At 32.5% G+C, this 17,302-nt stretch overlaps 1 protein-coding gene across 8 annotated transcripts in view; it reads right to left on the bottom strand.

Moving 5' to 3' along the window:
* NFAT5 (nuclear factor of activated T cells 5) overlaps positions 1–17,302 on the bottom strand; it is a 140,676-nt gene that overhangs the window by 31,753 nt on the left and 91,621 nt on the right. For all 8 annotated transcript variants that reach the window (XM_073226337.1, XM_037025418.2, XM_073226338.1 and 5 more), the window contains 5 exons: positions 14,412–14,604; positions 11,971–12,161; positions 10,379–10,551; positions 1,631–1,765; positions 1,453–1,505 (listed from right to left, as the gene is read on the bottom strand). In XM_073226337.1, coding sequence (XP_073082438.1) covers positions 1,453–1,505; positions 1,631–1,765; positions 10,379–10,551; positions 11,971–12,161; positions 14,412–14,604 — 745 coding nt within the window. The remainder of the gene's footprint in view (positions 1–1,452; positions 1,506–1,630; positions 1,766–10,378; positions 10,552–11,970; positions 12,162–14,411; positions 14,605–17,302) is intronic.

Raw genomic sequence — 17,302 nt, 5'->3', positions numbered from 1 at the left:
AACACTAATTTTATCCAAAGTGAGGTCTTGTCTTTGCCCTTGGCTACTGGAAGGTGATTTCTAAGCCCCTGAATACTGACAGGAGAATCTTCCTTTCTTTGGGGGCTTTGGCTACTGGACAGTCTAAAATTGTGATTTATGAAGGGGTCCCTGGAACATGTCATATCAGTTCTGACCACCCCTAGTGGAAATGGAGACTGAATAAAAACTCGGGACACCAACAGCCTGAGTAAGCTTTCTAACTGAGAATACTCTGTGTATTGCCGCACATCAATGTGCTCAGGGGATAAGGCAGCCAAAGGGTGACAGAAGCTTCACCTTTGGGACCCTTCCAGACCTTGCTCTATCATTGTTCCCTTTGGTTGGTTCTGATTTGTGTCCTTTAGCTGTAATAAAAATGAAATCGTTAAGTAGAGTGTTTTCCTGATTCCTGTGAGTTGTTCTAGCAAATCTCAGTGTGGAGTGGGAACCCCTGAATGTGAAGTCAACTATTTAAAAATGAGAGTGGCTGGGATACCCCTGAACTAACTTGTGGCTGATGTCAAGAGTGAGGACAGTATTAATGAGCACTGTGCCCCCTTAGCTCTGAATGTGGCAATATTTTGAACATAGAAAATTGGAAATTTTTATTAGATTTTTTTTTTAAACACCAGGGAACAAAAAATTCATTAAAAAACCATAAAGGAATTATAAACTTTTTTGATCAACTGGCTACAGACTTCAGTTTTTGCCTCTTTCCTCTCTCTGCTTGCTTTCAAGGGCTCTTTTCTATTCCCAGCAGCATCTTTTACTAAATTTTTAGGTTTTGGGTATTTTCCACATTAGTTTGCTCTTGTTTCTCTGCTCTCTTTCCATAATTTACATCTATACATTAATATGTACATGCCTTCTGCATATTCCCTCTATCTGATTTGCTAGTAAGTTTGTCTTCTTCTGCTAGTCTCAACTTCTATAAGTTTGGTTTTATTTGCTCTACATATTAATTTTTGTCAGTTTTTTACCTTGTTTTCAAGCTCTTTTTGTTATTTGAAAAACAATACATACTGAGTTCCTACAAATACAGACTCTTTAACATAAGTGTAACAAATAATGCATCTGAATGCACAAAAGTAACTAACAAAAAACAGGCATATAGCAGGCACTTAGCAACTAAGTTTCCCTGCGATTTAACTAAATAGTAGGTTAAGATAATACAAATCTTCAGAGCAAGTAAATGTTTCATTTACTAATAATGGCAATTTGCTAACACTCTTAACTTTTTTAAATGGAGAACTGTCATTTCTAGTATCAGTGGAATAATTATATTTCAGTCAAAAAAACTGAAGAAACTTTAAATGATTTACAACAATCCTGTATAAAGAATTTAATTTAATCTGTTAATTCAGGAAAATTTTTGAACAAAAACCAAGTTTCTCAGAGAGTAAACAAACTATGAACAGGCTTAAATTATACCTGGTGAAATAATTCCATGTCTATTTCAGCTTCTGACTTCCATGAGTTTTCATCTGATTGAAATAAAAACAGTGACTTAGTAAAATTTTGAAACATTTTTTTTTACTATATAGATATAACTATTTTTTATAACAAAATTAAACATACAACAATCTCTGTACTACTGTTTTATGCTTACCAGAAACATTTTCTTGGAAAATAACTTTCGTGCCTTTCAGAAAGTTCTTGCCAATCAAAAATACTTCTTCCTCTCCTTTCACTGAGCAGCTATGTAAGCTTTTCTTTAAGATCTCTGGCACTCCTGCAGGCTGAGCTGTGGGAATAAAAAGAACCATCCAAATAAAAAGAAAAAAAGCCATCCCATAAAAAGAACTACAAACACTTATTTCTTATCTAAAATCAACTCTCAACCATCCAATTCTATAAAATTTGTTGAACCCTGAATTTGATTTCCTGTATTCTGCAATGTAACTTTTACATTAGCAAAGAGAAAAAACAGTAAAGTCCATATTGATTTTTAATAACTTTTAAGATTTTATAGGGATGGCTTAATGTCTGAGGTTTTAATTTGTTTATATCATCTCTGTTTTCTCATTACATAAATACTATGAACATTTTAAAACATCAACTTGGTTATGTTTGTCTCAATATTTAAAAAAAATTCAATTTAAAAACAAGCTTGTCCCACAATCTTAAACAGGGATTAAAATGTCAGCTCTGTTTCTCCATTACAAGAATTCTGAGGCAATGTGTATGTGCCTCTGAGTGGTACCAGGGGCTTCTTTAAGGATCTAGACCCCATACCAAAAGAATACCAGTAAACAAACTGAATCAATTCAAAATAATTCTTTCAAGCAGGGATACCCTGAGGTTAAAAAATAAAATGCACTTGTTTATCTACTACAAAGCCTAACCACTACTAAAGAGGTTGACAAGTACTGAGGAGGCAGGTCTAATGAATAAACTATAACCAGCCTACCAATCTCCTCAAGCCAGGATTTCCTTAAGAAAATTTAATAGGTATTGCTTAGCAAAACAGGTTTCAAAGTCAAGTAAATCTGGGAAGTACTGGGTTAAGCAAAGCTAAAAGAAGAAACGGATTTTTCCAAGCTATTTCATATTATGATGTACACTGTAAATATCCAAGAAACAGGCATAGTAAACAATTTCCCCCACATATTTAACTCTAGAAACATTCTTCCTTATTGACACCTACGAACTAGTTTTCTACCAGAATCTTCTCTGGAATACTGGTGTATGCAAATAAATACCTTTTCAGGACTCAAAAGTCTGTTCCCCTTACGGTTAAGAACTTTGACATAGATTACAGTATTTGTTATTTTAGTACGCCCTACGAAAATATGTACTTCAAAGGTAACCTTACATATGGCTTATACAATTCATCAACTTCTAAATTAATGAGATATTCCAGTAAACTTCAGGAAAAGCTTTTTTTTCTTAGATACTTATATATTTAACAGTTAATTTTATCTTTACAAAAATGTAAATATATGGGAATCTGTAATTGTCAAAAAAGCCACTGTCCTTGTTTCCTTAGACCCTTCCTTGTGGAAAGGCTGTAGTTTTTGCTTCTACTCACATCAAGACTGTCCATGTGGTTTGTTTGGATAATGAAATGTGAACTGAAGTAATGTACAGTTCCAAACAAAAGCTTTAATAAAAAGCCTCACATGGTTCCACCATGTTTTTCCTCCACTACAAAAATGGCAATCAATATCCCAGATGAGGGTAGCTTCTGCAGCCTGATCCCAGAGTGAAGGGAATGGACCTGCTTTCAACCCCCAGCTAACACTATCATAAACTGAGGGAGAAGTAAAACTTTGTTCTTGTGAGCGACTGAGTTTTTTTTTCCCAGTTGGTTGTTACTGTGGCAACTTTTAGTGATACTCAATAAGTGATGCATAGTGATACAAACAAGTATCCTATCCTTATTAAATATTTAAATGGAAAATGACATTTTCAGCAATCTAAAGAGTTTAAAACATACTGTGAATGTATACACATATACACTGTCTAGAACCCACAGGGTTAATGTATGAACAGAATGGAAGCAGTTATTGATCATATATTGGCAATTACATACCTTTTAAAATGAAGAATTACCTGAACTAATTTATAACTTTTGGATTAACATTGGAACCAGATACTTGTTTTCTAAGGATAGTCAAGAAAAATATGGTATACGTTACTTTGATTAGAAAACAATGAGGTGTAAAAATACTGTATTAACAAAAGGAATGGAAAGTCTATAACCTTTCCCTCCACTTTCAAATACCATGTGGAAATTCCACTTCAGTGATGACTATCAAAACTTTTTTTTCCTACCTCATTTTTTCCTTCCCTGTATTAAAGACATAAAACAGCCAAATGAGGCCCCTCTGGAGTTATAATGTGTATCTTCTATATATTTGAATTTACACTACACAAAGAACTAGTCTATTATTGTTCAAGATAATTTAACTTTTAATTTTTGGCCTTAAAAGGTCTTTTCCATTAAAAAGTTTAATGGAAACCTATTAGGTCACCTAATAGGACAGACACCATACTAAATAGCACTAAAGTCAGGATTATTTAAGCATTAACTGCTTTATATTTATCTTTAAGTAATTAGCAAGCTTACTCTTGACAATGATCACACTGCTTAAAAATTGTAACACAAGAAAAGCAGTCACCTTTCTGGTACTGTAAAGAAAACTTGCTTTGAGATGCTTTTCAAATAACAGCCTCAAAAACAAAGCTGAAAAAAAAATGCAACAATATCTGAACACTGAAAAACAATAAAGGAAATAATATTTCAGCCTGTCAAAAGAATTAGTAAAGCTTTTTAATAACGTCTGTGAGGAGAAGGAAAATTTACACAATGGTATTATCCTTTTCCTACAGTTGTGGAATAGACAGAAATAAGGGGAGTAGAAACTTGTTAAATTCAGTCAGACTTAGTATAATAAAATAAAATCTAATATATATTATATTGAAGAAAGCTATGATTAATTTTGCCATACTAAAAAAATTACTATGAGGGTAGATACTAAAAAAGTAGGAAAACTGATATTCTTAATATAGGATTAGTATAATCAAATATAAATAATACACCAAAACAAAAACATCCTGTACTGTCTGGAGAAATCTAAAGATGACAAGAATGTAAAAGGGGATGATTCCTCCATCTCCTTAAAAAAAAAAAGGACAGACAATGGATCCAGTGGCCATTGTTAAAACAAGTAGAAGCAGGACTTTTTAAAAATGTCACAAGGCACAATATGAATTCTGGCAGCAGGCCTTCTTTCCACTGTCTCTAGATGGATGATGAAGTGTGTTTCCTCTCCTCCCTTCCACCTCTATCACCTTTTGGCCCCTCTTCCTTTCCTACCTCCCTCTCATCTTCCTGTTTCCTTCTACCTCCCATTTCAATTCTAACCCTTTTTACTAACCTATTTCCTTTTCACCTCTCATTCTACTTCAACTACTCAAACCTGCCAAAAAGGCCACACTCATGGAAATAAACAGAAACCAGAACCCCACAATGGAACAAACATTCTTACTTTTTTTTTTTCAAACATTCTTACTTTTAATTTTTTAAATAAAAAGAAATTTGGGTCCTTTTTTTCACTGTGTGCTATTTATATGATTACTTTTCCTCTCCCCTCATACCCACCACTCCAAAGCCTGAGTTCCAGCCTCAAGCTCCTTAAAGTGGCCAGGATAAAATTCAAATTCTTTAGCTCAACACATATCTCTTTAGGAATGAGATCTTGCCTAGCTCTACTAGCCTCAAATCTTACCACTTTTTTATAGCTATCTTTTTGTTCCAATCACATCAAACTTTTTCATTCCCTTAAAAGAAGCACAACTTAAGGGGGGGGAATCTAGTAACCACAGTGTTGCTCATGTGATTGTATATTAACGATACCATTAAAAAAAAAAGCACAACCTTTCAAGGAGTATATTTATACACTGCTCCCTCTGCCTAGAATGACCTTCATCTGAACCACATTTGGCCTCGTTTCCTTCTATTTGTCCTTGAAGACACAGCACAAGCTTTACCATCTCTAAGCAGTCTGGATTTCTATGTTCCATCTAACCCTATTCAAACATCTAAAATAGACTTTATATAATTTTATAATAGGTAGTCTACTTCTCTGTTTTTTCCTCCCTAACCTGCTAGACTATAGGTTTCTTAAGCTACCATGTCTTTGTTTCCAGAGCTGAACACATGGTAATATCCATTTCATTAATTATGAAGCTTTCTCAAAATATTCCTAAGAACACTTTAGAGATTTTGATTAAGTAGCATGTCTTTTTTTTTAATGCACCACAGAATATTCTAACAGACAGCCAAGATTAAGAAGCACTGCATTTATATTGGAAGGCAGCTATGCTCACCACTATACCACCAAAGCTGCATAACTGCATTTATATTGAAAAAATGGCTGACTAAATAGCAATGAGGCACTGTTTTGTTAGAATACAGTACTGCTTATATGAACTGAGCTGTTATCTAGATAAGCACAACTGTTAAAAAAAAAAGCTCATCTCAACAATTTCATTGTCTGTCAAAATCTGTGACTGATTCTATGAATATGAAAATGTTTAGAGTATACTGTTTTGTTTTTAAAAATGGGTCAAATAAAATGATTGCATAACAGAGCCAAAATGGTGATCAAATTGAAACACTTAGTCCCTTCAATATTTTCAGAAAAAATGATGTTAAAACAGGGAGTAGAAATATACAGAAGTTTTTAAAAAACTGTCTTTTATGACTCATAGGATAGATTTCAAAGAAACATTAAGTAAGGAACTGTCTACCATACGATCCAGCAATTCCTCTCTAAGGTGTATACCCAAGAGAACTGAAACATATGTCTACACAAATCTTGCACACATACAGTCATAGTAGTATTATTCATAGTCAAAAGGTGGAAACCCATATGTCCACCAATGGATAAATGGATAAATAAAATGTAGCATGTATATCCAAATAATGGAATATCACTCAGCCATAAAAAAGAATGAAGTACTGATATATATCACAGTTATCAATGGACCTTGAAAACATTATGCTAAGTGAGAGAAACCAGACAAAGAGGCCCTATATTGTATAATTCCCTTTATGTGAAATGTCAAGAACAGGCAAATCCACAAAGACAAAAAGTAGAATAGTGGTTACCAGGGGCTGGGATGACAGGGGGATGGAGACCGACTGCTAACAGGCACAGAGTTCCTTTTTGAGGTGGTGATAAAAATGTCCTAAAATTAGATAATGGTGATGATCATACAGCTCTGTGAATATAACAAAAACCACTCAATTGTACATTTAAAAAGGCTGTACTGTATGGTACGTGAATTCTATCTCAGTACACTATTATAAAAGAAAAAAGAAACTGTCTTCTATGGGACAGAAAGCATGAACCTGACTGTATATAAATTTAAAATAATCAGTTAAATGCCTATATGCTAATATCCTACTAATAAATTACATGCTATTCAATTTAAGAAGTACATCTACTATTATATTAGAGTTGATCAAAATAAAATCCTTAATACATTCTTCGTAGATACTACCTCAAAACAATGGACAAATAGAATCAGTATCTCTTTCATTTGCCAAGTCCTACCTTGAATTTGAAGATTTCTTCCCTTTCCTGTTATATGAAATGTGAAACTAATCATTTCAATTCTATTAACATCACAGAGTTGCTATCAGGATCAAATGAGATAATGTAGTGTAATTATTAGTGGGAAACTCCATCAGAGTAACACACTAGAGAGAAGAAGTGCCTGGACTACTGCAGAGCTGGAAGCACAGCATGGGCATGACTACCTCGGTCTTCTTCCCTCCATCCCTCATCTGAATCTGCCTCCTGCATACAGCATACATTTTAGACTTTGATGCCAGTTGGTAAGGGGTCTGCAACTGTGGAGGGCTGCTCTCTTTGGATGGATAAATTTATCCTACTCTGGACTGAAGATACCAGGTCCTTTCTCTAACAGTTGTATCAGGAGTAAGGTTGGTATTTCCATCTCAATTTCTCTAATTCCTATGTGTCTGACTCCAATTCCAAGGGGAACATTATTTATTAATGTTTCTAAGACCTCAACATACATAGAAGTACTTATAAACACAGAGCACAGCACAGAGATAAGGCATTAAAAGTGATATTAAGTTAATGTGTTTTCCTGTTCCTCTAGTCTAAAATTTCAGCAAAAATAATTAAAAAGTAATAAAAAACTTTAAATAGTTCATTTTGTTGCCAGTTAAACAGTAAAGCAAGATTGTCTAACCAACCTACAGACCTCTGGGTAATGTATTTAATGAAAACTCATGAAGATCAAGTAAAATTATATTTTGAACACAGAATAATGACATTCATTACATAGAATAACAGATTTTTAAAAAATCAAATCATTAACCCACTAGGAGTATGCAGATCAAGAAGCTTAGACTCTTGCTTAAATGATTAGATCTAATTGATATTCAGAGATTATTAGAAATACTTTAAGCTAGTTACACAATGTTTTAGGAAAATAGTATGAAATTCTATGAAAATAGTAACATTAATATGAAACAAATATGAAAACTATCATGTAAATTTATTTGCAAATTAATTATTATTCTAGCATATTCCCTCCTAAAAGAGGCACACAAGCTGTTATTGCAGAGGTGCCTCTTTCTTTAAAAGAAAGTACTGACCGTGTTTATCTAATCTAGTTTCTCTAGGCAGAGAGCAAGGTAAGTGCCAGAAAGTCAACTAAAGGGATAAAAAAATATTTTATTTCCTCGACCTCATAACCAACATCTACAAAAGGAAACAGAAGGGACAATATAGGTATTCAAGTGGAATCCCGGAATATAAATTGAGATCTACTTCCTAAATTCATAAAAAGTCTAAAGTGCATAATAGGAATCTCCTAGGTACAGGAAAAAGTTCTCTAAAAGAATTTCATCATGTAACCATGATCCTAACGATCCCGAGGATATGGCTAGGATGAAATCAATTGTTCAAACTTGGTTTCAGCACTGCCATTTTAAGTGATTGTGAGCAATATAGCATAGTGGCTAAAAGCAGAGGCTTTGAATTCTCATCTTACTACTTACTAGCTGTATGACCCTGACTAAGTTATTTAATCTCTCCAAGTCTCATCAATGGTAGAATGGAATCCTTAAGGTTTTGGTGAGGGTTAAATGATACAACACTTATAAAGTGGTTAACAAAATCCCTGGCATATAGTCAGAGTTTACAATCTCACAACTTTTATTATTAGCTATACATGTCTTCCACTGAATGCTGCTTCTTCTTAGGGTTATCTTATCCATCCCAGACACAGCCTCCTAAGGAGGTAAACTTTTGTGCAATGTGGACATATACGTATTATCACTAATAGTGATAACTAACAAATGATAATCATAATTACAAATGAAAAATTTCACAAGTTCATGTTTTCTACTTTTTATATTTTCCATCCTCAGCTGTATATATTTGTATTTTAACAATACTTTAATGAAGTATTATGAAAGGAAAAAATGAATGAACAATCTAATGAAGGAAGGCTCAAGTAAATAAGTTTGGCAACCATTTCCCACTACCTGATAAAGCAGTATGATCTGAATTACCTAGTACGTCCTGGTTCAGGCCTTCAGAGTGGCTGTGGCCATACTCAAAGTATTAGACTGTGTAAAAGAAGAGCTGCAGTATGCCCCGTTAAAACTGGAACTCCATCCTAATCATACTCAAATTGGGACTTCCTGAGAATTATATACTAAACTCAGAATTGGAGCACCCCAATTAGAAAGGTTTTAGACTTCAATAAACCATCAGATAATTTATTCTGTCCCTGTCTGAACACAATAGAATGGACATGAATCTACAATCTTTTAAAAGCAGCCTATTTATAACTCAAAATTACCTAGAAATAGCCCAAAGAAATAGCAGTATGTAAAAAACTTCATATTAATGAAAAATAGAGAAACCCAATTGAGGTCTTTTGAGATCAGAAACCTATTTTAGTACTTTCTTCTTAAAAGAACGTGCTTGCTAAGCTGAAGTATGGCTATACTAATTTCTGAGGTAAATTAAAAGGGAGGGAAAAATAAGATTTACAAAGGATGAACAACTTAACAAAACAAAGCTGCAATTAAATATCAGAAGCTCTGTAACTGTCCTACGGGTAAGCAAGGTCACAACACCAATAACAATCCAACAGGAAGTTCAACTGAATAGAACAAGTCTCTTCTGCTCTTTTTATTTCAGGTGTAAATTACAAAGAAGGATGCCAAAGAAATTATACTTAATGAAAATATTCTTAAGTGATGCATAAAGGAAAACTCCTATTCAATATTTGTAGTAATACTCATTACAAGAAAATCAGAATATATAGTGAGACACATACAACAACACGAATTTAAACACACACATTTACTTTCTATGCCAAGGTTTGCAAAATAAGAATTTCATTTCCCACTTCCCAACACTGTATTACACTATAATTTGTAATTAAAACTTCAATTGCTACATATTTACAAAGTTCTGCTTACCTTATTGTTTTTTATGTTCTAACACAAAATAGAGTTAGTATCACTGCAATTTATGATCACATAATGAAGGTGGGGCAAAAATCCTTTGGTTTTAGAGCTCTCTTCTGGTGAACTATTCAAATTACTTTTGAAATCAGTATAGAATGATAACAGGAAACTACAAAAATGCTATACACATTTTGAATTTTATTTTAAATTACCCACTCTTTAGTTTAGTCTAGAAAATCTGACTATAGCTCTTAAAATGTTTCAAATTTTACATGATCACAAACTGGAATATGTTTAACATCTGAAATTTAGGGCTGTCTGAAAGATTAACAGAAAATGAAAAAAAAGCCCACATGTTTAGTATCTCCATATTTTCTTACTTACTACATAAAATCGGAGAAGACGGTGTTTGCAGTGTCAAAGTGGAGCCATCTTTCCTTGTGATACTAACTCGAAAAACCAATCTGGCACGAGTGCTTTTTTTCTTGGAACCAGCAATTCCTATTCTGGCTTCAACATCAGCATTCCTCAATTTCAATATCCCTACGCAGTCCACCCTAACACAGAAAAATACATTGACTATTATTTTCTGTTGTATAAATATTATTAATGAAACAAGTTTCTTCCTTATTAATTTTTTGAATATTTACTATAATCATAAGGTTCCAAAATCAAAAGGTATAGAAGGGTAAATTCTAAATATTCATAATTCCTACTGCCAACTTTTCATTTGTAATATTAATAGAAAAAATTAAGTAAAGAAAAATCAGTATTTCAAAATCTGAACATAAGTAATGGTTCACAAGAGATAACTCTGCTGCTTTTAAAAATAAACAAATTTAGCCCTTTCTTGCAGCTAATTCATTTATTAAGATAGAGAGAATGGGCTTTACTTTAAAAAAAAATTAGTAACTGTCCCCAAAAGAATGGAATACTACATAGCCATCAACACATATGCTATAAAATAGTATCTCATATATGGAAAATGCTTATAAGAGAAAAGCAGGTTACAAACAGTAGGTACAGTATTATCTCAATATTATCAGAAAAAGACAGAAAGATAAATATCAAAGTAGTGGTTATTTCTGGGAACTTGGCTTTGTGGGGTTTTTAAGTTTACTGTTATTATTAATTTTTATTTATTTATTTTTAGGTTATTCTGTTTTCTCAACTTATAGTGAATAAGTGCTATTTTTATAATCAGTAACACCCTTTCTTTCACTATATATATTTATTTTTTATTTTCAAAAAATAAAATACAAATTTTTACCAAATGTCTTTCAGAACTTCCCTTTTTCATTTAACCTCTTACTACTAACCTATTCAAAATGGCTTTCAAAAGGCAACTGAAAACCAAGTGTAAACCCTTTAGCAATTCAATACAAATAATGACAACATAGGTCTAATATATTATTCAACTTTAGGATTAAAGGTCCTTAACAAAAGGGTTAAGGAAAAAATTTTTAATTTATGACATTAATATTTATAAGACTTTTCAGGTAATGAAAATATGTAAGATGAAAAGTATATAGTCCCAAGACACAATTTTTTTTAAAACAGGAAAATAAAAACAGAAGGTGAATTTAGATCAGCAATATGCTTTTCACATCAAGATGGGTCAGGGCACCATGAGTGGTTTCTGTCAGTTTCTAATGCAAACAATAAGACAGTGGAATTTAAAAGCAAATCAAATTGTAATTTTCTTTTAAATGTTATTGTTATTAATCCCAATAAGTAAGTCTGTATTATTTTCCAAAAAGCCATTGTTCTACCTGGCTTTTATTTTTCTACCATTCACCATGGGAATTCTCTAGCAAAGGCAAGAGTTCATTTTAACCCATTACCATTCGGCAATAATTTATTTTTTATTGGTAATATTTAAAGCATTTTAATAAAATATTCAAAATCTTCCTTTATACATTAGAAACAAAGTTTTTCTGCCTACTATAATGAAAAAATGTTTATTAAGTACTTACGCCAGTGTCATATTGTTGCTTGGATCAAGGCCAACTTCTATAACAGTAGTGCCTTCAATGTCTACTTCTTTGCAGGGAGTTGTATTTCGCCCAGTTACCCTGCAGGCCTGATAAAATCCATGTGGTTTCACTCGACCAGAGTCATTGCCCACAAACACTTGCAACACTACCGGCTCATTATGGCCTTCCAGCTGGAGGGAGATAACATGGAGCATAAACACTAACAAGCCTTTCAAATAATCGAATTGTAAAATCAAACATTTAAGACCATGTTCTACATTTGTAATTGGATTATAATAAAGAAATAATTTAAATCCTTAAGAAAAAGAGGTAAAATATTTTCATAAAGGAGAGTTGGCTGTTTCTGCAAAAAAAAGTTTTAAAGCTGCATAATCACATTTTAATTAAAATTTTAGATGTTTAGTGTTAAATTATCGGTTCTAATTAATTTATACAACCAGATGAGAAAATACAGTCTTTAAAGTACTTGTAAATTTATGGACTGCCAAAGAAGTATGTGGTTAACTCAGGATTTACTACCACCACTAATGGAAACCCCACTAAATTGTTAGTGGCATCTTTATCGTCACCATCAAATGAGGGGACACACACTAAATTTTTACTTCTGAAAGTTTTTTGAGTAGAAAAATGTTTGAAATGCAGTTATATAAATGATAGGGAAATAGAGCTCTTTTTTTTTTTGTAAACTTTATTTTTCCCTTTTGATGTCAGGGTTCTTGTTCACGAAGCTGAAGAATGAGCTTCACAAACACTCAAGGTAGGAGAGCAAGGTACAGCTTTTATTTAAGATAAAGTGAAAGGACAGAGCTCTCGGCTCACCCCAGGAGGGGACAAGAGAGTCCCTAAATGGAGCTCATTTTCATAGACTAGATACATACAGACATCATAAAATCCTAGGCCAAAACATGATCCGAAAAACTGCTAGTTTCAACCAGGATCTATGGGTTACAGGTCTCTATCAAGCCTTCACAATTAAACTTTAATCTGTTTGCTGAATAAATAAATACTTAAAACAGCATGTGGGAGCAAATATTTCCAATGCTGATTCTTGATAAGGTTTACAGTTACACACTGAAGCTACTAATATAGAATGCATAAAATTGTAAAATAACTTGTATAATGTATACCAAAGTGAATTAAAACTCACGCATCTTTTCTATCCCAATTCAGCTATGTCTCTGTGAAATGATATCATAACGAGGCAAATAAGTAATCTACCCAAACTGTTAGTCAGTAGTACCTAAGGGCAGTGTCTGGCACATAGAGGGTTATAATATTTATTGATGAATAAATAAACTTTTAAGGTCGGTCAATTCACTCCCTATCACAGGCAATTAATCTAATAATGCTTCTGACCAGAAAAGTACTTAGACAAAGTATAATTTAAGTAAGAGCAATTAGGTTAAAAATACTAACCAACCTATCAAAATGTCTGGTTAGACAAATATTTACATAAATCATAACTTAAATACTTAAATTTGTTACCTGCCTGTTACTTGTCCTAAGTTTGGGGGACTGAAAATGGGTTGGTGTGGTGAATAGTAGAGGGGTAAGAATGATATTATACATGTGACTATTAACAACCTTATAATTGGTTATAGTTAAGTTTCCCAATCCTGTATTTTGACCATCATTTCATTCAAATATAAAATGAAAGGCAGTTCAACTAAATATTGTTCAACTGACACAGACACATGAATACAAACTATATTTTAACAAGGTATCTACCATGTGACTAGCCAAAATTCCTCCCTGTTTAGTATTTTGCAAAAAAAAAAAAAAAAAAGTGGGAACACTTGTTAAACATTCCCCACTCCATTATTTTTCAGTTTGTCTTCAAAAAGAAATATTCTTTGTATCAAGGTATCTCAGGTGCTGAAGTATAAGCCTCCTTTTTTTCCCTTTTAAGACAGCCTAAGCTCCAAAAATATGAAGACTCATCTAATACTCTATTGCTTAAACTGAAAAGTTACCTATCAACCAATTCTTTCCTGAGTTGAATAGCCCTGATTACTTCAGCCACCTCAAAAACCTTATTTTCCAAGTTGATAATAATATCTACAATACTTTTTTAATGCACTTAAAATTTTCTTCTTAAATATAAAGTTCGGGAATAATCTAATGACCAATGTCAAATATAAAGGGAAAATAATTCATAATTTCTTGATATTTTACTTACACATTCTCATTTCTTTCATTTAAACTAAAATTCAGAACACACCAGAGTAACAATATTTGGCTCATAGTTCATGACTTTGACTGAAGTGTCTATTACATACAGACTTTTACTTAAGCTTCTATTACATATAGCTAGTAATTCTACCATTCTATTTTAGGCAGCTCTTGCTGATTAAATACAAAATAACTAATAAATAAAACTGGGGAAAATTCTTCAGATGTTGCTAAATAAAACAAGGTACCTTTACTGTAGGAAAGCCTTGCTGTGTTCTATCCTTTACTGAGCCACGGCTGCCCTCAGTCAGGTATCGAGCTCGGTGCTGGGTCTCAGGTTGTACAATTATCTTCAGTTCCTTTCCTTCACTTTTAACAGGATACTGTCCACACAACATAGGGCTCTTCTTTACTCCAGTTCCTTTTTGGTTTTCTGATGTTCTGAGAAGTCAAAGCACAACATGGAAAAAACATCAAAAGGAGTTTTCTACAAAATTCATCTAAGATACAGGAAGAAACAGAATAGGCAAGAACATTAAAAACAACTGATTATCTTACTAACAAAAAAAAAAACATAGCTTAAGGGAAGAAACATTTCATAAGCTAATTATCTTTTAACATTTTGTAATAAAACTTAACTGTATGATGCAAAAATAAAAGAAAGTAAGTTGGACAGGGAAAACAAAGAATGCAATGAGTGGTAGGAAGGAGGAAGACTGAATGAAAGAAATCAAGAATAAGAGAAAGAGAATAGCTTATGTCATTATAACCTTTGACATCATTTTTCAGTCAAAATAAAAATTTTAAATTATATGAGTGTTATATAAAGCTATAAGATCAATCTACCATTATTTTATAATCAGATTTGAAAGGCAAAATAAAGTGGGAGTTGCAAAAAAACAGAAGGCCTTAAAAAAAACAACTGAAGGTACACACAGCATATTCTCTCACATACATCAAACTGAGAAAATTATATAAAATATCAGTGACTCAATTTTTATTGGGAAATTAGGTTTACTCTAAACAACCTTTCCTAGAAGTGTAATTTTTCAGTGTATTTCCATGATTAAATAATTAAGCTGTAGGCATATAAAAATTTTATAATCTTGAGTTTTACAGATATGCAATCTAATTTATTTTTTTAAATTGTGTTTCTAATGGTTGTTCACCATACATTTGCTATGTGGAATTTTTATTCAAAGAAAAATATTTCAAATAGTGAATAGCACTTTAGGTCACACATTTAATCTGAAACACTGCTAATACATGATAAAAATTAACAGAAAACAATACTGTTAGTTTTAAAACAGATTTCAAATTATCTATGTCCATTTTAAGATGAGTTAGGGACTATAATGATTTCTGTATGATTTGCTCCTGAGTTTACACTCACATGTAAAGATACGGGACGAGAGGACTTTACATTCACATGAAAAGATACAGCCAAGAGAGGACTGTGGACAAAATCTTCTCCAGAATCAAACAGGTCCCAGGAGGAATATTGTGACTTCAAATATAAGAGGGAGCAATGGTGGCTAAGCAGCCTCAAACTTGGCTCTCTAATGTTGACCTCACCAGCTCTAACCAAGTTGTACCCTCAGTCATCAATAATAAAAGAGAGGAAAAACATACACTCTCAATAGAACTGGGAACTGATGTGAACCCCACGGCTAGGAATGGGACAGAAAAATGGAAGAAAGAAAAGACTCAAAGGAACGTAGTTAAGACTGACAAGAAGGAAAGTTCTGAGGGCAAGGACTGTGCTCAATCATCTTCATAATCCCTGGTATTTGCACCAGTTCTGAGACAGAAGGTGCTGAAAAAAGTATTTGTTGATGAAGGCAAACAGGAAGAAGAAAGCAGAGGAAAAAAGGAACTTCTTTAATAGTAAGATGAGAAAGACTGGATCCTAACTGGTCAAGGAATGCCACTTATGTACATTTGACATAAAATTAAATCAAAGATTATCTGTGTAAGTCATTTAAAAGGTCATGGAAGAATAAACTCTATGAACAAAAGTATTGAGTTGAAGCTGGAATAATGGGCAATAAATCCTATTTTTCTTTTCATCATTCTGGGTAGAAATCCAAACATTTGTTCTGCATACAATATGGAGTGCCCTACATATAAAATTCTATAATATTGTTTTTTACTTATTTTAAAATCAAAGCTAAAATGCTCTATTCCTGAAACTAAGTAAAAACATCCCCCAAATATGCATTGAAGCGACTAAAAAAAAAATTAAGCAAAATGCTAATAATGTTGTATTGAGTAACCATATTGTGGGTTATCTATTTTCTTCTATTTTTCTGCATTTTTCCAGTGTTTGTAATTAATATCTATTAATTTTATAATAAAAAGGAAACCCTTTAGTATAAACTATAAGAAATATTTAGTATCAATTAATTTGGCAAGACACAGCTTTTATATTCACTTATGTTATAGCCAAGCTAGTATTTATGAAGGTAAATAGATGATAATGAGTTTTACTATTTCAATAAAATAAAATATTTCATTTGGAATGAAGATGAGTGAGTTGATAAAGTTATGAGTGAGTTAATAAAATTATGGTGTAAAGAAGAACCACACATGTAATTAAAAACTTTCTGAAATGACACTTTAAAAAGCCCTTAAAACCATCTTTATTCCTATGTTTAAATGTAAAAATGGAATACATACATATTTAGATTTCTAAAGGTGTAAAACAATGACAACAGCAACTAATTCTTAGAAAAGTAGTCATTCAAATTACTAATTTTTAAGGTATGGCTTAAGAAAAAACAAGAAAATAACAGTTAATTGCAAGGGATTTTACTTCTAACTGACATCTAAAAGGAAAATGTACTGTCTTGGCATGTTCTATTTAGAAGTCTTAGAATAGCATTCTTAATTCCTTTGTGCTGTATATCCTTCTTGTTATCTATCACAAAAATGATTTTCACTACAAAATGCCTAAAAGGGGTTTCACATCCAGATGGCATAATATCTTAATTTCTAGGGATATCCAGAAGAGATACAGGGCTACTGATGCTCAGGATATTTAGTCAAAAAATTTAAGAAAGATATGGCTAGGAATGTTTTAATACTGAGCAGTTTTCAAATTTTTCTTAAGTGGTTTTGTTTTCTTAATGAGCTCTAA

Source organism: Manis javanica, chromosome 17 (genome assembly GCF_040802235.1).
Source record: "Manis javanica isolate MJ-LG chromosome 17, MJ_LKY, whole genome shotgun sequence".
Lineage (NCBI taxonomy): Eukaryota > Metazoa > Chordata > Mammalia > Pholidota > Manidae > Manis > Manis javanica.
The sequence above is the reverse complement of the archived record's forward strand: the minus strand, read 5'-3'. Positions and strand labels throughout refer to the sequence as shown.